Raw genomic sequence first — 24054 nt, forward strand, 5'->3', positions numbered from 1 at the left:
TTGCATTGGGTGGATTTTCATTAGTTGCTTTAGAGGGTAAGATAACGCTCCTCGCAACTGCTGGACGAAACAGTGGCGCTGTCAAAAGTTGTATTTGCACTGGGTTTAGATTTCACCCAGATAGGGGCAAAGAAGGAGCGCAGCCAAACATATGTTCAGAAGAACAGGAACAAAAGCAATGACACGTTAGCCTTTTCACGGAGATGACCTTTGTGAGCTCTGCCTGCCGCTGATGTCCTTTTGTATGCCAGCTGCCTCAGGCCTGGTTCAGGCCAGCGCTAGAATTTCTTCTCGTCTGCCTAAATCTCCCTTGACTAAATGTCAGGATTACACATTTCTGCGCTCATACTGAAGACTTTAATTAGCATTTGTGTGTGTGTGTGTGTGTGTGTGTGTGTGTGTGTGTGTGTGTGTGTGTGGCTGTTACTCTGTTTACTCTTGAATGTCACAGATTTTCTGATGCACATCTCGCTTGCAACTCATACAAAGGTTTTTATGGCAAAAGAAGAAGCGAGGATGGTGAAGAACAAATCCCACATTATTTCTAACATGTGCCATCATTCGGTCTCAACAAAGCTGGAACCACTTTTTTTCTGACAGAAAGTAGAAACACTGTATCTGCATCATCTCCCAGAAGAATGATGCTCACAGGTTGTGCTTTCCTCTGCTCTTTTGCTCTTTGCTCATATAAATAACTTACATAGATCATTTGTTTGCAGACTTTGCTATATCTGCAAATCTGAGCCTAGATTGAGACATGCTGAAATCTCAGGAATTAGACATTCTTTTAATTCCTGTCTAGAAGGAATGTTTCTTACCTATATAGGCTGGAAAGTCATAATGTTCTGAAGAGATTTTGCTGTTATAGTTTTTTCTCTCTGTTATTTCATTTTTCCTCAGACTTGAAGATTTTTAACTATATGTAGAAAAATGACTGAAGTCCCAGTCTGGTATATTTAGAAAAATGCATGTAAATGTACAGTAAAATGCTGCAATATTTGAGCAAAATCACTGATCATGCTGTAATTAAAATCATGCTGATTGGATGAGCTCTAAATGGCTGTGAAATGGATGTAAATTCACTGTAATGCTGTTTGCCAGCTGTAAACATCCTGCAGCTGGAATAATATCAGCTGATGGGATTACTGTTTATTGTGATTATTATAGGCTATGTATAAATTAAGTAAACTTGTCACTGTTTTATAAAAGCAATAATTTACAGTTACAAGTTTTACTGACTCTGCTTTATGTTGTTCTTAAAGGGGTCATCGGATCCAAAACTCACTTTTACATATGTTGTAAACATATATTTTACATTACACTGTCAGAAAAAATGTGCAAAATTTGTACCTTCAGGGGTACAAAGGCTTGTCACTGGGGCAGTACCCTCAAGGGTACACCCGTTGTACCCTTTCACATGGGTACATATCTGTACCCTTGCAGTATGTACCTTACAAAGGCAAATATGTACCTTTGCTGACTAAATTGTACCATTTAGTGCTATGGTACCATAATGTACTTTTAAAAAAGGTACAAATTTGTCTTTTTTAAGGGTACTGCCCCAGTGACAAGCCTTTTGTACCTTATGGTGGCAAATCTGTACTACATACAACACATTAAAAAGGCCAGGATGCTGTTTATCACATTTATTAAACATTCAAAACATTACATTCTCACATTTTTCACAGGATGAATGTTTTAAACTCTATCACAATGTCATAACAGGATGCATATTGCAAAATTTTACTTAAAAAAATAAATAGAAATTTCATACTCAAAACTGTTCTTATAAAGCAAAACATTTTTTACAACAGTACACATTTCATTAATTGATTATACCCTAACATTTTATCACAAAATAAGCTCTACCTCAATGTGTTTTAAAAGAATGCAAATATTGAGCAATTCTTTTTTCCAAAAACAATTGTTTATACTATTTCTAACTTTTTTTAAACATTTTATAAAATTGGAAATATCAAGAATATTAAGCATAATATTAAATTTTTCATAATCAATACATCCCATTAAGTAAATTTTTCTACTGCATTCTACATTTTCTAAAAAATGTTTTAAACATTAAGAATAAAAAACAACCCTTTTCCAACAGTACACATTTCATATTGTAACTTTATATGCGTAAATTCTTTTTATCACAAACCCATTTTTACCAAACGCAGTACTACACTAATACACAGTACTAATTGGAACTTTTTAAACATTCTTGAGGATCACAAACTACTTATTTATCATAAGCAGAGTACACGGCAAGGGCCTGAAAGTCCATCTCTTGCCCTGGTTTTATAACACTTCATTCAAAGTCAACTTTTACTGCGTATGCATGGAACTGTGAATCATACAACACTGGTATTAAAAAAAACTTGCCACATTATATATATACACTGTTGACATTTAAAATGTATAGGATTTAAATCACTTTTGAAACACTGAATGTCGAAATCTTCACCCTTGTGTATCAGTATATTTGGCATTTTAACACAGGATATTAATTATTCGGGTGATAGATATTGGAAGGGGCTTGCCACCCACCTCAGTTATCTTTGCTATGGCATGCTGCCAGAAAGTCAGTGAATTCTTCATGTAGGGTGGACAAGCCAAGTTGAAAACAATAGTAAGCACTGAAGGCTGGGCATTGTAGTGATCCTTTCTTCAACTCCTAGTTCCTTGCACAACTCCACACCATCCACTTTGAAAAGTTGTACCCTCTTGGAGAAAGCCATTTTCCAGTCAGTTTCTGCCAACTGTAAGGTTGGGTATGGAGTATCAGCATCACACTGAGAAGAAAAGAAAACATCAAAAATCTATCAGTAAAACAATGCAATGTGCTGTTTTAAATGTTTTAAGACAAATAATGTGAAAATTTTGCCATAAACTACCTTGTAACCAATCAAGGTCTAGAGTTACATTCGAGCAATTTTAAGGCATGAAGATTTTTTTTCACACAAAGAAAAAACATTTAAATATCATTTATAAATATCATTTAAAAAAGCTTAATAGATAATCAATAAATAGATAATCACAAAACCACTATGTTTATGTAAATACCTAGATCTTCTGCAAGCATCTTTTCTCTTGCTTCTTGTAGACTTCGTCCAACGGAGCATTTCTTTGAACAAGCTGAAGCACCTTGGGCACAATACTGGTAAAGCCATCCCTGAAGTGCCGGCTTAAACTGCAGGCGATGAATGCATTCGGTCAGCTTCATCACACAACTGAAAATTTACAAAAAGATAAAGTTAATCATTTAAATTAACTAAAAATACTTCAAAACAATCAAATCAGACATTTTAATATTCTTTCATTGCCATTTCCCTTTAGTAATATACAAATATTTCTAAGATTGAATGCACAAATATTTGTTTACCTGAAGATTTAGAAAATTACAATGTTTCTACAAATTTGTTTTAACTGTAAATTATCATTATAGCATACTGTTTATTTATATCGACATTCAACATTCATTTTAAGCCAATAACTGATTTAGAATCTGTGATATCACTGACCCCTGAGGATGTTCATCTCTCTTATCTTCCCTGGCTCAAATTTGTAATTTTGTTAATATTTTAATTAATTTCAATATTTATTAACATAATGATAAAAGCCAAAATATTAAATGTAATAAATGTATTTTGACTGAGTAAAATCTACTGACTTCAGCAATCTACTACTACTACATTGCTATCGGTGACAGTTTAAAAATGGGAGAATTCCTTGTTTTTGCCCGAAGTTTTCAAGCCGGGAACAGAAAAAGAATTAAAGATACCTTATTAGTCTTTCAAATTTTCTTTCTTATAGCATTAATTCAGCCAAAAAGTTTAGTTTGGTCATTAATTATTCACCTTCATGTCATTCCAAACCAGTAAGACTTCATCTTCGGAACACAATTTAAAATAATTTTGATGAAACTAACTCTAACTCTCCCAACTTTCCTTGTGTGTGCTGACTGGCCACCCTGCTTTTTAAAATATTGGCATCAGGCATTAAAAAAATCAATACGGTTAACCGTTAAACATAGGACAAATATAATACACAAAACTCAGTGTTATACTTACATTTCTGTAGTTGAAGTTTGTTGATAGGCTTCTGCTGGCACTGGTACTAGTGTTACTGTTACCACCTCCATCTTGTGTACAAATTTGTTAAATCCACCTTATTTTCTAAAAGGAAAAAAATGCATAGTCTGTGTGAGCTTGAGGTTTTAACAGCAACAATAAAATCTCTTTTTTTCAATGGACATTCATCAGTATAAAAACATTGCTTTAATTTAGAAAAATACAGAATAAGTTAGTACTTATACACTTCCAGAAAAAGGTACAATACTGTCACTGGAACAGTACCCTAAGGTACAAAAGCTAAAAGGTACCAAAATGTACACTTAACGAACTAACAGAGAACTATACTTTTTTTAACTGAGAGTGTATTATTAAAAGCCAAATTATTTAAATTTGCATCTCACAGACTAGAAACGTATTTCTCGAGTTTTGATAAATAATGGTAACTTAAACCAATTTTACTTGCTGTCCTTGGAAGGGCTCGATACCGACGCCTCAATACGACAACAAATAATTAGGACTCTCCTGGATTTACGTTTATAACGTTAGTTAAATATGTACCAAACAAAACTGATATAAATCAACATGGATAATAATCGTAAGGTATATAATTCCAGAAAGACTAGGAGAGGCGTTAAAATAAAAGGCGTTCGCTCGTGTCCGGAAGGAAACACGGGTAAGTTAACGTTAACGTAACGTTAAGATTAGAGTAGTAAGAACATTTTGGTAAACTGAATTTATTAATCTATGGTACACAAACGCGATAGACCTGAGCTGTTTCTATGGCCGTTTCACCGCTGTTTTGTCAGCGTCTCATGCCATCTCTAGGTGGAGTATGAGTTAAGCGAAAAATTATATCTTAATTTCCGGCTAAATGATAAAAAATTATTGTAATAATAACAATAAGCTTAAAATGTAATGGCAATGCGTTGGTTTTGTCAGGTCAGTTTTCGAAGAAAGGTTTTCCTCACGCATCAGATAACGTTAGGCCTGGCTACAGACGCAATGTCAAGTTAACAAAAATCGAAAGGGAACCAACAGATTTTCACAGTACTTAAAATTAAACTTACCTCTAAATTTCTGTGCTTCGTCTTCAGTGACATGTATTCCAGGCAGCTTCTTTCAGTTTTTGAATAAGATCCTCCGTGTCTCCGTCGACAGCGTCAGAAATGAATTGAATGATGTCCTGAATAATAACCGGCGTCACGCACAATCTCATTTTCAAAATGCACAGCGCGGGCTACAATCCCATTGGACGACACGAAAAGGCTGGCTTCGAAAATATGTATTTGAACTGAGGCAAAGTAGTACACCATATATAATGTTTAATAAACGTTAAATAGTTTTGTATACTACACTGTGCTTTTGCTAATTACTATTAGTATGTGTATTTGTTTAACTCTGCATTAAAAACAAAACTTAAAACAGCTCTTATATCAGTTTAAAATTACAATTAAAAATGCAGACCTACTTTAATACAAATGCTTTACGTTTAAAAGTTATTATCTTGATGTTCTGCATAAACACTAAAATGTAATTTGCGTGTGTACTGTTCAGAACTGGTCAGAAAGATGAAGGCTCTTGAACATATTTGGTTATTTTGTGCATCTCTTCCAAATAACTAACAACTCATGAAAATGATTATCTTGCTATGTTTAATTTTGGGTGACTATTTCATACACTTTGGCTTACTTCTTTGGTCACACAAGTGATTGTACCTTTCTTTGGGGATTAAATGGTACAAACGTGGACCCTCTGGCAGTTGGAAACATATCTGTACCTTTTTTACCCCTAAATGGTACATATGAGTACTCTAAGGTGCAACTATGAACCATCGGGGGTACAACTTCACCATTTTTACCCTAAGTGTCACAAATGGACCCCAACCGTACCCTTTTTTCTGACAGTGTATGTTGTTTAAACATAAATGTGTGTTGGCAGCGTGTGTACACAACCACCCTATAATGATAAAAATCCACCCAGTGTTTTTTTTTATCCATATAAATCATAACCCCTTATTCAAATCGAGCAATTCTAAGGTTCTTGTTTGTGTGACGTCATACCAACCACAATAGTTGATTGACACAACCATCTTACCTTAGACCCGAGTTTTAAGAGGTTTTTTCTTTTTTTTTTTTGTATCTTAGCAAATATCCTTTCTTAATAATGTGCTAGTTAGCAAGTTTTGCTGTAAACTGTGCTAAAGTTTACAGTCTCCTAGTCATCCCACGGAAGAGAGGGGCGGGATGAGCAGAGCTCATTAACATTTAAAGAAACATGCAACAAAACGGCTTGCTCTGAACAGGGCTGATTTTGACAAAGTAAAAAGAGTGTTTTACACTACCTTTAAGAAATTTTAACCAAAGTATGTTATAGACTTTTCATTAAAGGGGTCATATGATGTTGCTAGAAAGAGCATTATTTTGTGTATTTGTTCCAGTGCAATGTGTTTATGCAGTTTAAGGTTCAAAAAACATTTTTTTCCACATACTTACTTACTTATGCCCTCCACCCCTTCCGGGGTATGGGCCGCCAAAGGTAGATTTCCAGAGGTTCCTATCCTGGGCCATTCTTTCTACTTGTCTCCAGGTGTAACCCATCCTTGTGAGGTCTGCCTCGAGGTCACGTCGCCAGGTGTTTCTTGAACGGCCTCTCTTCCGCTTTCCTTGGGGGTTCCATCTGAGGGCCCATCTGGTGATGCTAGTTGCTGGTTTGCGTAGGGTGTGCCCTATCCAACCCCATCTTCTCTTCCAGATTTCTGTTTCTATTGGAAGTTGACATGTCTTTCTCCATAGGTCAATGTTGCTGATCGTATCGGGCCAGCGAATGTACAGGATCTTTCTGAGACAGGTGTTGATGAATGTCTGTATTCTTCGGGTGGTAGTTTTAGTTATCCTCCAGGTTTCAGCCCCGTACAACAATACTGGTTTCACAATGGAGTTGAACAGGCGGATCTTCATGGTCAGAGTAAGTTCTCTCGACGCCCAAATGTTCTTGAGTTGGATGAAAGCGGCTCTTGCTTTGCCGATTCTTGCCTTAACGTCTGTATCTGTTCCTCCCTGCTGGTCGATAATACTGCCTAAGTAGGTAAAGGACTGTACTTCCTCCAGAGAACTACCATTCAGGGTAACTGGATTGTTGCAGCTGGAGTTGATCTTAAGGATCTTAGTCTTCTCTGTGTGGATGTTAAGTCCAACTTGTGATGATGTGACTGCTAATACACTGGTCTTTTCCTGCATCTGCTGTTGGCTATGGGAGAGAAGTGCAAGATCGTCTGCAAAGTCTAAGTCTTCCAATTGGCTCCACAAGGTCCACTGGATTCCGGTCCTGCGTTCTCTGGTGGTTGTCATCATAATCCAGTCGATAGCAATGAGGAATAGGGACGGGGATAACAAGCAACCCTGACGGACTCCCGTCTTCACTTGAAAGCTGTTGGTGAGCTGTCCTTTGTGGATCACCCTGCAGGTTATTCCCTCGTATGAGCTCTTAATCAGGTTGACCACCTTGGCTGGAATGCCGTAGTGCCGGAGGAGCTTCCACAGGGTCCCTCGATCCACACTGTCAAACGCCTTCTCATAGTCAACAAAGTTGATGTACAGGGGTGTGTTCCACTCCAGTGACTGCTCAACTATGATGCGCAGCGTTGCGATCTGATCCGTGCATGATCGGTTCTGCCGGAAACCTGCCTGTTCGTCACGTAATTGTTGATCGACTGCATCCTTTATCCGTTCTAGGAGGATCCTGTTGAAGACCTTGCCTGGCACTGACAGGAGTGTGATGCCTCTGTAGTTGTTACAGTTACTGAGATCCCCTTTTTTTGGAAGCTTGATTAGGTAGCCCTCCTTCCAGTCGTTCGGTATTTCTTCCTCTTCCCAGATCTTTTCAAAAAGGGGATACAGCATCTCCGCCACTGTATCCTGGTCTACTTTCAGGACTTCCGCTGGTATGTTGTCTGGTCCAGCTGCCTTCCCGTTCTTCAACAGGGTGATGGCCTTTCTGATCTCCTCTCTAGTCGGCTTTTCGCAGTTGATGGGGAGATCTTCATTGGCTGGGTTGATATCCGGAGTGTTTGATGGTACTGGTCTATTCAAAAGCTCCTCGAAATGTTCAGACCATCTATTAATCTGCTGTTCTACTCCTGCGATAGCCCTTCCCTCCTTGTCTTTGACAGGTCGTTCTGGCCTGCTGTAACTTCCAGATAGTTTTTTAGCCGTATTATACAACTGTTTCATGTTACCTTTATATACTGCCTGCTCTGCTTCAGCAGCCAGCTCGTCTATATAGTCTTTCTTATCCTTCCTAACGCTCTTTTTTACTGCTCTATGAGCTACAGCGTATTCCTCTTGGGCCCTAGCTTTTAATGCTCTAGTCCTGCTGTTGTTGACTGCCGCCTTCTTTTGTTTCCTCTCTTCTATCTTTTTCAAGGTCCCAGTTGTGATCCACTCTTTGTGGTGATGTTTCTTCATTCCGACCACCTCTTGACAGGTTGTTTTCAGTGTCTCTTTTATTACCCTCCAACTGGTCTGCACACTACTTCCTCCCTCTTCATTTTGCAGTTTTTGTAGCACCTCAAACCTATTCTTCAACTGAATTCCAAACTCTTCCCTGACACTTGGGATCTTTAGACGGCTGACGTCATACTTCTCTCTACTCTCTGTTGTTTCCTTCCAGTTCTTCTTCAACTTCAGCTGCATGCTGGCTACTACTAGGTGGTGGTCCGAGCCCACATCTGCTCCTCTTCTAACTCTAACATCCTGAAGGGATCTTCTAAACTTCTTGCTCATGCAGATATGGTCAATCTGGTTCTCTGTCAGGCTGTCCGGAGATACCCAGGTGCTTTTGTGGATCCGCTTATGAGGGAAGATGCTACCACCGATGACCAGTTTGTTAACCGCACACAGTTCCGTAAATCTCTCTCCATTAGCATTCATCACTCCCAGTCCATGGATCCCCATGACTTGTTCATATCCTGTATTGTTTGAATACCTCAAACATGTGACGGAAATGTTACGCCCCTTACCATGCTGTTTCTTGGCGTGAAGAGACAGAAACAATGAGACCCATTTTAAATGAGGCATTTGTTGCATCTAGTGGGGACATACTACTAATTATAATGACTCAACCATGCCGCATAAACATAACACCATGTCTGCACCTGCGATCGTAGAACAAGAAACAACAAGCACTACTCTACACTGCTCAAAACTCACATTTAAATAGTCAATACAATTTTTAAAAAATATATAAACGTACTTACAGGCCGTCAGTCAGAAGCGCAGACTCTCCTTTTCAACATTGGAATTGCCCCACTTTATAGCCTTAACCCTTTATGTACAGCTGGCATTGTAAGCTGCCGTTTTAGGGAGGTGTGGCTAAGTCCTAACTTTTATATTATCTCTTTGGTTTTGAGACTTTAAGCTGTGCACCTTTAAAGATCTTATCTATGCACAAACAGCTTGTAACACTCCAAAGACAAAGGAAAACAAGAACCTGTATCATATGACCCATTTAAGACCCTAAAGAATTATATCAGCTTGTGTAAAATAGCCATTTGATGACCACTTTAACCGTGTTAAAATCACTGCAACACATTGACTCAGCTTGATTTTTCCTTGATTTTAAAATCAGCTGCATCAAATATTTCAGTAAACAGACTCTCAAACTCTCACATAGATCTGGAAGCACAGAAGTGTGAGATTACACACATGTACACATGCATGTTTTACCTCCTTATGAAGTGGAATGTAATAACATTCAGGCGTCCTTTCAGCTCCTGCCACTGAGCCGCAGTGGCTATCGAGCACGCGGGTGGATGTGCTGGTGTCAGATCGCTGCTCCATCACGCCTGCGAGCTGGCGGTCGCTCAGTATTGTGTGAGCGCGCAGGCTGGTTCTGGACTGGTCTCCTCACTCCAGGGTAGCCTCTAATAGACGCCCGCGTCTGCTCTAATTAAAGCAAGCGGCAGGGCACGGGCATAACGAGCTGATGAATAATTAGAATTTGAGGAAAATTGTGCAGCCGGGGTGGCAAATCTGGAGGGACAAGTGCTGAAAACGAGGCGTGCAGCATTAAGACTACAGTCAGTCAAATCTGTGAACTGGGCCGCGGGCGTTAACACTAGGCCTGTGTGAAAAGAAAAAAAACGCAGTACTGGTGGCGAGGCTGAGACCTCACAACTCCTGAGGGAAGACGCTGCGGAAATACATCATAACGCCAAACACAGCCAGGAACCGTCGGATGCTCATGCTAATCTCTAATGCTGGTTTTACGAGACAAAAGGAGGGTCGTCTGATGGTAGCAGCCAAAGTGTGACCTGGCTTTATCATGCAGATGTGGCTTCAGTAAGAGGATCAATTATTAAACTCTGAAACATCAACAGTGAACGTGGTGTTGTTGATGGATAATAAAAATGACCCCAGACTGTTTGTAGAGACACGCGCATAGAGGCTCAAGCAGGACGCGGTGGAACAGAAATGAAGAGACCAGGGGCGAATCTCTGAACAACCGCGTGTACTTTAATTAGTGCCGGCCTTCCTAAGTCAGCAAGGTTGTTCACTTCCTTGGGTGATTTAACACACTGCTGCATTTTGCTCTTTTCTCTGCCAGCTGCGGCACATTGTCAGAACAAGTGGCAAAACATCTCACATCAGACACTCACGACGTGTCGTCTAAACACTGTTTGTTTGGTCTATTGTGGCTCATGGCCTGTAAATGGTGTCTTTAAAAAATAAGAAACTTTACTGATGCTTGGTGCTTTTTGATGCAATTGTTTTTCTTCTCTCTAAGTGATTTCTCTGCTCTTGGTCATTGTTCCCTCTTGTTTTTCCCAAAGATGAGCACGTGCATATCCAGTTTGGCCGTCCCCATTATGCTGCCATTAAACAGTAGCAACTCGCTGTTAAAATAAAAAAAAAACAATAATAGGCAATCTTTGTGCAATGTGGAGCAGAAAACAGGAGTGGACAACATTCTTATCTTTCTAGGCTTCCAACTCATTTAAACATAATGCTGCATGTTGATAAGCATCAGAAACATACGGAGCATTTGCTCGTTAAATAACCTATTAGAAGATGACGCAGATGATGTTCTTAATAAAGACATGCCTCAGAGCCGACCGGGTTCGTTCTTTAGTTTCCGTGCTTGTCGCGTTACTCTCGTACCGTCCTCATGTCACGCTTCATGTGTTGCGAGCAGGAGGATGTTTGGGTTTCCTCATGGACGAAGGGTAAAAAGCGAAGCCCTGGGCCATCGCAGGATGCTGCGGCTTGGCATTTATGTTGATGAGTCCTGATCACAGGCTCTAGTCATTAAACTAATAAGACTGTATTCAAATTAACCAGGGCCGCGTTCCCTCTTTTCACTGAAACACATGGCCGCATATTTGAGTCAGAAATCTTTTGCTTTATCCCGTTAACAACAGAACTAATTAGATGAGGCGCTCCCTTCTAATGAATAATTATTTATCCTCTATCAAGCGGAAAAATCTGCTCCTCGTGCCTTTTCCCTGATAACCTTTTTGCTCAAATTGTTGTTATCGTATGTATCTTAAGGACAGTTTAATATGGATTTCACTTGGTGGACGCCGGAAAGAAGATGAAATCCAGCTGTACATATCCATGAGGTGATTGTTAGTTCAATTTTAATTATGCTTTTAATGCATATACAATACAGATTGTTTCAAAGCCATTTGACACAAATAAACAGGATGTTTAAAACTGTAAAATTCATCAGTTATGAAACTAACTCCATTGAGCTGTAAACAGTTCTATAGAAGATAATTTGACTCATTCCAGTTTAAGTTTTGTTTTTATAAAATAATGTCAGCGAAGTTAAATTGATAATATAATAGACTATTAACTGTCTTTTAAACCCTGTTCATGTTACTGCATATTTCTTCATTTTTGCTTGCAACCTATTTATTTGTGGTATTTGTCATTAAGATACAAAATGGGCTCATGGTCCATCACAGATTAAAGGCATTAAGGTACTTTTTTATTAAAAGAGTTTTTATTTTGTTATTACTATTGATTACTATTACTAATTTCTAAAAAAAAAAAAAAAAAAAAAACACCTTACACTGCAGTTACACTGCAATTGTAGGTCATTATTATTATACTTATTTGTGTAAATATGCAGTTACATGAACAGGGTTTAAAAGACAATTAATATTCTATAATATTTCTGTCAAATGGCTTTGAAACAATCTGTATTGTATAAATGGCTATTAAAATGGATGTGACCCTGAACCACAAAACCAGACATAAGGGTATATTTTTCAAAATTGAGGTTTATACATGAAAGCTGAATAAATATGTTTACAATTGATGTATGATTTGTTAGGATATGACAACTGTTTAAAAATACGGAATCTGAGGATGCAAAAATGTCTAACTGAAGATCTTAGTAATGCATACTACTTCTCAAAAATTAAGCTTTGATATATTTACAGTCATAAAATATCTTTATGGAATATGATCTTTACTTAATATCCTAACAATTTTTGGCATCGAAGAAAAATCTATAATTTTGAACCATACAATGTATTTTTGACTATTGCTACAAATATACCTGTGCTACTTAAGACTGATTTTGTAGTACAGGGTCACAAATATGGCGACTTTCAAGTAGGACTGTAATATAAAGTGTGACTCATATTTGTCCAAAATAAACACAACATAAAATTAATCTGATGCAGATAGTATTTACGTTATACTAATGAGGTTATTAAAAGGCATTTTTAAAATGCATTGCACAAACTGTAAGGCAAACCTCTCAAATGTAGCACTAACAAAACTATAGCACTGTTCTAGCATTCATTTGAGTCTCTCTGTAGGTACGAGAGAGGAAAGGTCCCCGTGGTCTTTCTGTATAAACAGTGATTATTGCAGACGTTACCCGGAGTCAAGCAGCCACCGGCGGCACGCGGATCATGTAAATGGCAGAGTCTCGTGGCTATAGCGTGGAGTTGATCCAGTAAGTAGTGTGTCGTAGCTGGCGGACTGATGTGGCTCCCCAGGCTAGAATGTGATTTTGTGGCTTGACATTAAACCTGCCGGCCTGAAGCTGGGCTGCGGCGATGGGGGCCACTTCAGCCCTTCTGACCTTGCGTCCCCCTCCTGCCCACTGGGTGCCCGTGGAAGGGGGGTCATGACCCTTGTGGTACGCGGCAGTGCTGGATGCTAACGTACCCTGACGAGAGGTTATTGGAAACATATTCTTGAGGCCTTCGCCATTTACTGCCTCTGTGGGGTAAGCACAAGTGGCCGTGCAGGACGGAGATGACCTTCTCCAGTGGGGAAACTAGCGTTTTCCTGCCTTGAGCGTCGGCTAAGAAACGAGAGAGGGTGATACGCACACCTGTGCTCTGACACCTCTGCAAAGCCGTGCCAGTGAAAACGTCTAATTTAACGTCTGAAATTATACCGTTTATATGGGACGTCACTGAACACTCTTACACACGTTGAGTTTATCTCAAAGGCAGAATGCGTGTCACAGCTGGATCTAATAAATCAAGACAGTGAGCGGGAAATTTATCGTCCCTCAGCTTGTGTTTCTTTGGTTCAGAGTTGCATGCAAATGTTTTTACAAGGGTCAAAACTTTTGCAAACACAATAACAGTTGTAAGATATTTACGTTTTAGTATTTTTGATTGCCCTCATGAGTGTTCAGCTCAGCCATATTTTATCTAATGCTGTGTTGCTCTTTGAAATTCTGTTTATTTAAAGCAATTGAGAAAGAACATGTGTCATTGTAGTATCATAGATACCATTGCAGTTTTTATTAGAATTTTGTTAATGGTTTTGTTAATTGCTTTAAGAGCCCAAGAAAGAACACGATGTAACAATTTAGCAAGAACATGTAGAGGTGAATTGGAACTGGAATTATTTTACAGCCATGCAGGCACAGAGACATAACTCTTTGAAGGTTTGTCACCAATTTAAAGAGCAATTCAGCAATGGTGTGGCATATCACATTGAATGGCATTGCAAATGCTTTGTTGGTTTGGATCATTTTATGGTTTTGTAACGGCCTCTAAAAATGAAGGCACATCACATCTGTGTCTTCTACAATCAGGTTTAACGCCTGAGGACCAGCTCATGACCCTGAGCTTTATAACATCCACAGCTTCATTCATGTGATGGCCTAAGTTCAAATGCTGGGTCCAACAGGACTTCCTCACACCTCTGCCCCGGTGAGCTGTGGGTTGGTGCTTCACATTCTCCTAAATGGACGATCCAGCAGGTTAACTGACATGTGCTTGACGTCCGCAGCGCAGACGTGTTCAACTGCTTACAGATGTGTCCTGACCGCTATTTCACTAACAAACAGCAGCCACGTGCTGCTTTTGATAAAGGCAGTGGTCAGTTTCAATCTGTGTCTCAGGAGACCCACATATTCTCTAAAATGGGAGGTTGAAACAATGTGTGTGAGAAAACCACAGAGCCATTCAAATGTTTCTTTTGTCACACTAAAAAAAATCTATATATGGCACTTAAACAAAAAAAAAGAAGGTTCTGTCTATAGTAACTCAAGATTTTTAAGAATGTTTGAGCTGCTATTTTCCATACATGGAAAGTGAATGTGGAGACAGAGCTTAGACATTCATGATAAGAAATGCCATGTTGTTTTCATATGTATATATCAAACCAATCATGGCAAGTTTTAATAGACACAATTGCATTTAAAGTTTAAGCAACCCAGGCTAATTGGAAAACGTGCCTCTACTCCAGCTGAAATGAACACTAGAGGCAGCAAAAAATGATTGATTATTGATTAATAAAATTTTATTTTAGTGCAGTTTCTTGCACAATACTATGCTATGAGCTCAAAACACTTTTATCATACTGTATGATTTGTAAACGAATACATTTTGATGTGTGCATGACATAACCAGCTCCATATGTATGTATTTTCTGATGTAGTAAACTTGCTTGGTAGCACACCCGATAGAGCTTCAAACACAAAAAAAGAGCTCAAAGTCTTGTTGTAGCAAAATAAAACAGCATAGCTGCTTCAACAAAAGTTTTTTGGTTTTTATTTCTCATTTTCTATTGTTAACACTATTTACACACAATAACCAACATAAAATATTGCTTGATTCACAATAATCTGTTTGACATACTTAACTTGATTTTAGTGCCACTCACTTGGCATTTCACTTTGAAAGTGTTGCAAAACATCAGTTTGCAGAAATGTTTTTTCAATAAGTCTGGGTTGGATTTGAGATTATCAGTGTTAAAAACAGTTGTACTGCTTCATATTTTTGTAGAAGCCATGATACAACTTATTTTTCAGGATTCTTTGATGAATAGAAAGCATTTATTTGACATTATAAATTAATTTGTTGTCAGTTTTGATCAGTGCATACTTGCTGAATAAAACATTTTATATGCACTATTGCATCAGGTAATCATCACAAATGTTCCGTGCACTCTTTATTTCCTGAAAATCTCGAAAGACTTGAATTTCTACAGTCCGGCCTCTGGACACTCAGATCTTTCTGCGATTGATGTGAGGTGTTCAAAAGAAAAACGCTTTGTGAAACTGCCATTTCCCACCGACGGCATTCAAAACCCAAATATCTGTGGCAGCTGGTGAAAGCAGAATGTGAAATGATTATTTCCTCAAGCACAACTCGTCAACTGCTGAGCAGGATCAGAGCTTTGACGGAAAACTTTGATGAAGATGAAGATGAAGTCTGTCCCTCGCACACTTGTAGCAATCTGTCAATATTTTCAACATCTACCTCTCGCTCATCTGTTATTGTGGCCGTTTCGCATGTTTGTATGCACCTATTGATTGACAGCTGGCTCCAGAGCCACTCAGGCCTCTTAAAATACCAGAGCCGAGCTTCAGGTTTCCCCCACAGGCCCCGGGCCCCCTATTGTCTGTCTGAGTATGGCTCCGCTGGAAGGCCCCGCCCTCCCATTCACTGTCAGCTCATTGTGCTGCAATCGGCCCCAGTGAGCTGCAGTCTGACAGCGCAAACATCTCATATTCTCTGTGGATTTATCAGTGTACTTGCATCGGTATCACGAGCACTCGGTCATTTGATGTGTGACGTCTCTATGAGTTGGCATGCTGCCTTTGGTGAAGAAATTTGTGTATTGTATCTGTATATTCTTTACTATTCAGGATTGAGAACAAATTCCAAATCACTTGAAGGATACAAATTGAATTAGGGTGGAAAATGGGAAACTGGAAATTCTAAAAATCTAAGCATGTTTATTATTAGTGGACTTGTGTGATTTCGTCTCAGTATGTTACATAATTAACCCATTCAAATGTTTATTTTTAGTCCTCTAAAAACAATGCATTGGGAATTTTATGATACTGCAAGTCAAAATTATTACTGTTTTTATTATTATTTTTTTTTTTGGATGGTTGTTTTGACTTTACTTAACTTTAGAGTGTGTTCACTTATATGTTCAAAACTATTAAGGACAAAGTGAATATATTTATGTGAATATATTGTAAATGATTTATTGCTGTGATCAAAGCTGAATTTTCAACATCATTACTCCAGTCTTTAGTGTCACATGATCCTTCAAAAATCATTCTAATATGCTGATTTGCTGCTCAAGAAACATTTCTGATTATTATCAATTTTGAAAGCAGTTGTGCTGCTTAATATTTTTGTGGAAACTGTATTACATGTTATTTTTTCAGGATTCACAGATGAATAAAAAGTTTAAAAGAACAGCATTTATTTGAAATACTTAATATTTTGTTACATTATAAATGTCCTTACTGTCCTTTTCGATTAATTTAATGCATCCTTGATGACAGTAATACTCTCTTTCCAAAAATAACATCTTACTCTCCCCAAACTTTTGAACAGTTGCAAACTGATATATTCGTCCTCCTTCAAGTCAAGTCAACATCCTGTATGTTTACATTCACACACATACAGTGAACTCTTCTCAACCCCTTACACTCACAGCTGACATGATCTCTTGAGCTTTGTGCCATACTGCCTTTGTTCACGCGTGTTCCCTGTTGTATTTCGATTCATCTACAGAAAGCCAGTAATGAAATTTAGTTCAATCACAGGCATCAGACCAAAGGGTTAGAGGTTAACTTGAGCGCGGGGTCAGTCGTGTAACCCGCCCCGTTCAGAATTAAAAGAGAAAGCCCACTTTTGTCATAAGGTCAAGGGGGTCATGAGGTCAGTGTCGCTGGGACGACCCAGATCACTCAAGTGTTATAAATTATGTACCAAATCAGAGCCAGAGGAAAATTAGCGTCTCTTCCTGAGCGGGGGTCGCTCCAGAGGGCATGGTGACATTATTCCACGACCTTAATCGAAAGTAAAGGAAGTGGTTGGTCGTATGCGCGCACCTCTAGGGTCAGGGGACACAATAGACACCTGTGACTGTGTGTCAGACCGGCCCGAACAACAATACATGCAACCCAGCACTTCCATGCTGCTTTCTTATAGAGGATGCGCACTAAGTAGATTTGACCAATAACAGTCTTAAGTGCCGTTCGCTCACAATGCTATTAGAGCAAATGAGTGATTAAGTGAATGTTGGAGGTCACATGTGTAATGAAAATGCTTTCTGGCTCGGAAGACAAACATTGTAAGCCGATGCAACCACAGTTCAGGAACAAAATTTACAAATGGATTCCAGATTGTCATATAACTTGTGCATAATAATGCTTGTATGTGTAAAGGTATAGAAATCATGTGATCCGTTACACTAAAAAGTAATTTCTGTGCGTTCACTAGTGTCCCGCATGTAGTCAATAAAGATGACAAATAGCAGAGTAACTATAGTCACAATATGACACAAAATTTGCTGAAAACACTCCCGGCTGGGATCGTTCCCACTAGCAGATGAAGGTTTCATGCAGGAGTTCTCTTGATCACATATTCACAAAGCATAATGGTGCAGATTTGGTGTGCTGAAATCTCAATCATGAGCTATATCGAACTCTTAGATTCCCCTTTTCTGCTTTCATATACCCTTGAAACAAGATTAACAGGATTAGTAGTCTCGCTTAGCCAGACCTTCAGACTGACGGCAGAAGGTCTGGGAACCTTGGCCGCTTTGAATGGCCAAGGCCCCCCTAGAGGCCATATGACTGACAGGTAAAGCAACCAATCACGTTTAGTTTTAAGCTGTGTGGAAATGTCCCCACAATAACAGACAGGTGTGTAAAACTCTCAAACGTTTTTTTTAAATGTTCTGCTGCAAATTTTAAATATTTTACATACTTCCAGTAATCCAGTGTTTAGTTGATCCTGATAAGTGCTCATCATTACAGTTGTAAACACAACGGCTTTCTTTTTTTGTGAGGGGATTTGGCATCATGGCATCTTTGTTTCCAGGTGGAACGTTAAAGAACGGGACACACACATCTCCCAGAAATCTTGTATAATTCAACCAAACCGATGACAACTTTAAAACTCCTGAAGTGTTTCCAGTTTTGTGTACTGTATGCATCAGACATTTAGCCAACAGTCTGTGGATGTGATGTCCGAGGCTGAGACTACAGAATTAGATGAACAAGCTCCTCTCAAACTTACATTATGAACTTCATTAATAGTTGCTCTGCAGTGAAGAGCTGTTACTAGATCAGCTCTGAAACACAAATCAAGCACTTCAGTACAAGTACAGATATTTACTCTATATTAATCAGCACAAATATGAAAAACTAGGGATTTAATTTTAATAACTTTGTGCATTTGTTTCTGTGTATGAACATGAGTCTATGTGTTTCTTTGTTTGTTTACTTATCTGTTTGTATTGTATTTTATTCAAGATACAGATATGCCTTCCCTGTTCATGCTTATACTTATTTGTTCTGCTATTTATTTAAAAAAAAAAAGTCATTTTTTTATTGGCAGTGGCAAGTGTTTGCATAGATGTGACCCTGGACCACAAAACCAGTCATAAGGGTACATTTTTTTGAAATTGAGATTTATACATAATCTGAAAGATGGAAAAAAAAAAGAGTTCCCTTCCAGGAACTTCGAGCTGCGTCGAGACGCTTTGGGAACGCCCCCAGCATGACCACGCTCTGAATAACATGTATAATCCGTCCAATGGAATCGCGTGACTTCACCGGCGTTTCTGCCATTCAGCAAGCGCTCTGTGTCCTGTTACTCTCCGTTTTGTATCCACAATTGCATGCCCTTTTATTTAGAGAGTAACAGTTTGTCTTGTGTACAATGTCTGTCTCTAAGGGTGAAAGTTATAAGCAGCAACATCACAGGACGTGTGTTCCTCCTTGCCCTCGTTTTATTACGGGTGAGGATACACACGGCTTGTGTGTTGTTTGTATGGGAGCGGAGAATGCAGCATCAGCCCTCGAGGGGGCTGGTTGCTTGCATTGTGAGCGCATGCCTTTGCGTGTGCTCCGCTCCCGGAAGGCTCTCTTCGAGAGGGGAGCCTTCACTAGCGTATGAGGAGCTTTTAGAGGTGGTCACTTGCGCTGTTGCCACATTAAATCTTGAGTGGCCAGCCGAGAGACAAGCCGAACCGCATAAAAGCAAGTTGGATGAGCGCTTTCTGCGGTTTCGGCCACCACCTCCGAGGTGTCGAGGTCGTGGGGAAAGCCTTACTCTTTGCGGCTCTACAGCCCCTCCGCTGTTCACTACGCTAATGTGGCGGGGCTGTCTGAGCATGCGTATAGATCCAGCAGCCCCTTGAGCTGGAGCACAGCGAGGCAAGAACCGCTGAAACGGTTCTCATTAGAAAATCGCCATATTAGCGTAGTGAACAGCGGAGGGGCTCCGCTCCCATACAAACAACACACAAGCCGCATACCAGCTCCTCATACAGGGAGGCCCAGAAACAGAGCGTCGCCTCCCGTGCGCCCCCCATTGGGAGAGATCGTGGGTCTAGCGGTACAGGGAAGCTCGCAACCTCTACGGAGGTCCCTTCGACAGCTGGTTGGGTGTTTTCCTGCCAGTCCACCGCTTCAGGACCCCATACCAGCTGCCTCTCTAACACCAGAGGTCAGCCTCGAGAGGCTGATTCCAATAGTAGACTTTCTGGCAGTGTGGAAACTGAATGTGTCTCACTGGGTCCTGCGCACTGTAGAAAGGGGGTTATCGTATTCAGTTCGGTACTCCTCCTCCCAGCTTCAGCTGAGTTTTTCCCACTCTGGTGGGCCCAAGCAGGCTCTGGTTATGGAACAGGAAGGAAACACTCTCCTGAGGAAGGAGGCCATCGAGGTGGTCCCTCCTCACGAACGAGAGTCCGGGTTCTACAGCCGGTACTTCATTGTTCCCAAGAAGGATGGGGGCCTCAGGCCCATTTTAGATATACGCTTTCTGAACCGTACAGACATGCGCCTCAAATTCCGTATGCTTACGGTCAAGCAGGTCGTGTCACAGATCAGGTCCGAGGACTGGTTTGTGACGATAGATCTGAAGGACGCCTATTTTAATGTTTCCATCCTTCCTCATCACAGGAGGTTCCTGAGGTTTGCTTTCAGGGGCGAAGCATACCAATATCGGGTTCTCCTCTCACAGGCGGGGGGCACTCTTCTCCATCCCCGCCCGGAGGAGAAACTGTGGGTGTGGCCCCTGAGGGGGCACAGTTCATAGCTTCCGGTCTCTCAACTGAGGTTGTTGAGACCATTCTCCAATCCAGAGCTCCCTCCACGAGGAAACTGTACGCCTTGAAGTGGAGGCTCTTCACTTCTTGGTGCGGAGACCGCCAGTTTGACCCAGTTAACTGCCCAGTTGGTACGGGGCTGGAGTTCTTACAGGCCCGCCTCTCCGCCGGGTTGACCCACTCCACCCTGAAGGTCTACGTGGCGGCCATAGCAGCTTACCACGCCTCTCTTGGTGGCTCTTCTTTGGGTAGAGACCCTTTAGTTACATGTTTCCTCCGCAGTGCGCTGAGGTTGAGGCCTCCAGAATGCTCTTGCGTCCCTACTTGGGACCTGGCTGTGGTGCTAGAAGCTCTTTGTAAGCCTCCATTCGAGCCTTTAGAAGAGATATCTGATCGTCTTCTCACTCTTAAGACTGCTTTTCTGTTAGCTATTACTTCCCTTAAGAGGGTTGGGGACCTTCAGGCCCTCTCAGTGGCCCCTTCTTTTCTAGACTTTGCGCCTGGTACGGCCAAAGCATTCTTATATCCCAAGATGGGATACCTTCCTAAGGTCCCCACCATTGCACCACGCCCTGTCGTACTACAGGCTTTTCATCCTCCTCCCTTCAGGGAGCCCGGCCAGCAGAAGCTTGAGCACTGGATGCATACGTCCACAGGACTGCCCTGTGGAGGAAGGCTGACCAACTTCTGGTCTGTTACGGCCCTCCGAGGAGAGGCTGCCCTGCTGCCAAGCCTTCTTTAAGCCGGTGGATCGTGGATGCCATTGCCGTAGCCTATGAGTCCTCTGAACTTCCCTCACCTCTGGGAGTTAAGGCTCACTCTACAAGGAGTATGTCTGCCTCTAAGGCCTTTCTTTCGGGCCTTTCTATCCTTTTCTAGATCTTCGAGCCTCTCCTGGCTCTTTTGTTCTCTCGCCCTAATCACAGGCAGGGATGTTTCCTCAGTATGGTGGCGTGGGCATCTCGTTCCCAAAGCGTCTCGACGCAGCTCGACGTTCCTGGAAGGGAACGTCTCTAGGTTACGTATGTAACCCTAGTTCCCTGAAGGGAACGAGACGCTGCGTCTCGAGGCCATACTTCCGGCATCCCTGCAACGCTTGCTTCATCCGAAAGCTAGCACTGTTCTCACCGAACGTGCTTTTAAGCTTCCTGGTCGGTGGCGTCATCACGCCGGTGATGTCACACGATTCCATTGGACGGATTATACACGTGATTCAGAGCGTGGTCACGCTGGGGGCGTTCCCAAAGCGTCTCGACGCAGCGTCTCGTTCCCTTCAGGGAACTAGGGTTACATACGTAACCTAGAGACGTTTTCCATTGATATATGGTTTGTTAGGACATTATTTGGCCGAGATACAAATACTTGAAAATCTAGAATATTAGTGTGCAAAAAAAAATTTAATATTGAGAAAATCATCTTTAAAGTTGTCCAAATGTTTATACCAGTGCATACTACTAATCAAAAATTAAGTTGTGATATATTTATTGTATGAAATTTACAAAATATCTCCATGGAACATGCTCTTTACTTAATATTCTAATAATTTTTTGGCAAAAAAGAAAAATCAATAATTTTGACCCATGCATGTATTCTTGGCTTGCTACAAATATACCCATGCTACTGGTTTTGTGGTCCAGGGTCACATATGCATTTTGTAGGGAAACAATTCTGGGCACTGTTAAAAGGTACATTTTTGTTTAAGAGAATTCATGTGTACCAGAATATTATTTTCTAAAAGTTTTTTTTATATTTTATAGCATATTATACATTTATAGCTGTCACAGTCAGGCTGGGTTGAGGAGTGGAGATGGAGGAGAACCGGAGTAAATGAATATAAAGAAGTTTATTAAATAAAACACTGCAAATGAATAATAACCAAACCAAAACCAGGAGAAAGAAAAGAGCACATGTAACATTAGTAACATTAACGACGGACCGCTGGGAGTGATCAGACACAGACTTAAATACACAGAAAACAAGGTGTGGTAACAAACGAGATAACAAGATGACGAGGGGGAAATACAAATATGGGCATAGACTAAACCAAATAAGACTAAACCAAAAGGGGGAGAACAAGGATTAAACCATATAAACTAGAAACATAGGGGGGAAAACACTGGGAAAACAGAACAGGACAGGACAAAATACTGACAATAGCATACATATATATTTTTATTTTTACAAATTCGGTCTTTCGTTTGCCACTCTAATTGAGAAATAAGCCATGTAGTGGCTTAGAAAAGTAAAAAAGTATTATGCTTTAAAATGTAGTGCAGTGAAAGTGTTTGTAGTTTAAAATTGTAGTTTAGTACAATAACAAAATTAAAAATACTTTGTTACTGTCTAACGCTACACTGGATTGACAACTGGACTGACACTGGATCACAATGCACAAACACAACCATGTGTTAGCATATTTTTCCAGTGTAGTGTACACTTATGAGTATGTCATTTATAGGTCAGTTCCTCTGAAAATATTGATCAGTTTCTTTAGGCCTCCAGAGCAGCTCAACAAAGCGACATATTAGCTCAACCGATAAGGGTCATTATTATTATTATCATCATTATTATTCTTTAGGCACATTGACAGGCCCTATTTCTAAAGTAGAATATTTTATAAAGCAGCATGTTTGCTTTCACTAACTCATTTTCTTATTGTGCAGGTGTGCTGAATCAGTGCATGATCTGAAATCAGTCTGAACGCTGTCACTGCCTAAGCAAAGTTTAATGATGGCTATAAACGCTTTATGGTCAGTCCTATCCCTTCAGCTGATGCCTATCACTGTTCTTTATCAATCCAGCCACTCTGACATAGTGAATTTGGCCCGAAGAGGCTTCTGAGACTTCCGCTTCAATGACGGCTCAATTCTCACGTAAATGCTGACTTTGAAAAACACGGCATTGTGGGAATTTCCTGATGCGTCACAGGTATTCCTGATGGCGCTCCTCCTCATGTGTTTATTGTGTTTGTTGTGTAGGAACTGCGTCAGGCTAATTACCCGCTTCTCTGGCTGGAGGACGGGCGCGGCGCGATAAGCGGCAGACGGGTGACAGGAGGTGTGCGCGAGCGGCTGGAGACAGGCTTATCTGTGGGCGGAGGAGACGCCTCGCACTTCCTCACGCAAGAGAGACGTGGCCGATCACCTGTGCCGCCTTTCCTGATCGCTCTAGCCGCCAGTGCCATCTCGTGTAGGTGCACGTTTGAAGACGCCTGTCATGCCTGTTTGGTCAGAGAAGGAAATGTGGGGTTCCTGAAAAGCGTATAGGAGGAAAGAGAGAATGCAGACGCGGCAGAGGAGCAGGACGGCTTGCAGTCTGAGCTGCGGTAAACTGATGAGCATCTATTTCTGTTTGTGTACAGCACATTTATGGGCATATTAGAGGCTCCGGCCAGCGAGACGCTCATAAAAGAG

General features: G+C 40.6%; 1 protein-coding gene and 1 long non-coding RNA gene across 2 annotated transcripts; both read right to left on the bottom strand.

Annotated features, from left to right (window-relative positions):
* Nucleotides 1-1834: 1834 nt before the first annotated feature.
* On the bottom strand, nucleotides 1835-5873 carry LOC141335703 (uncharacterized). The gene is made up of 3 exons (XR_012355620.1): nucleotides 4071-5873; nucleotides 3064-3230; nucleotides 1835-2792 (listed from the first exon to the last, which is right to left on the bottom strand). It is a non-coding gene; the product is annotated as an uncharacterized lncRNA (long non-coding RNA).
* A 692-nt stretch (nucleotides 5874-6565) lies between these two features.
* LOC141334441 (uncharacterized) lies at nucleotides 6566-9910 on the bottom strand. The gene is made up of 3 exons (XM_073839510.1): nucleotides 9797-9910; nucleotides 9740-9745; nucleotides 6566-9100 (listed from the first exon to the last, which is right to left on the bottom strand). The coding sequence occupies exons 1-3, from the start codon at nucleotides 9908-9910 to the stop codon at nucleotides 6566-6568; spliced, it is 2655 nt and encodes an 884-aa protein (XP_073695611.1).
* Nucleotides 9911-24054: the final 14144 nt, after the last annotated feature.

The sequence above is a fragment of the Garra rufa genome, chromosome 5 (genome assembly GCF_049309525.1).
Source record: "Garra rufa chromosome 5, GarRuf1.0, whole genome shotgun sequence".
Taxonomy (NCBI): Eukaryota; Metazoa; Chordata; class Actinopteri; order Cypriniformes; family Cyprinidae; genus Garra; species Garra rufa.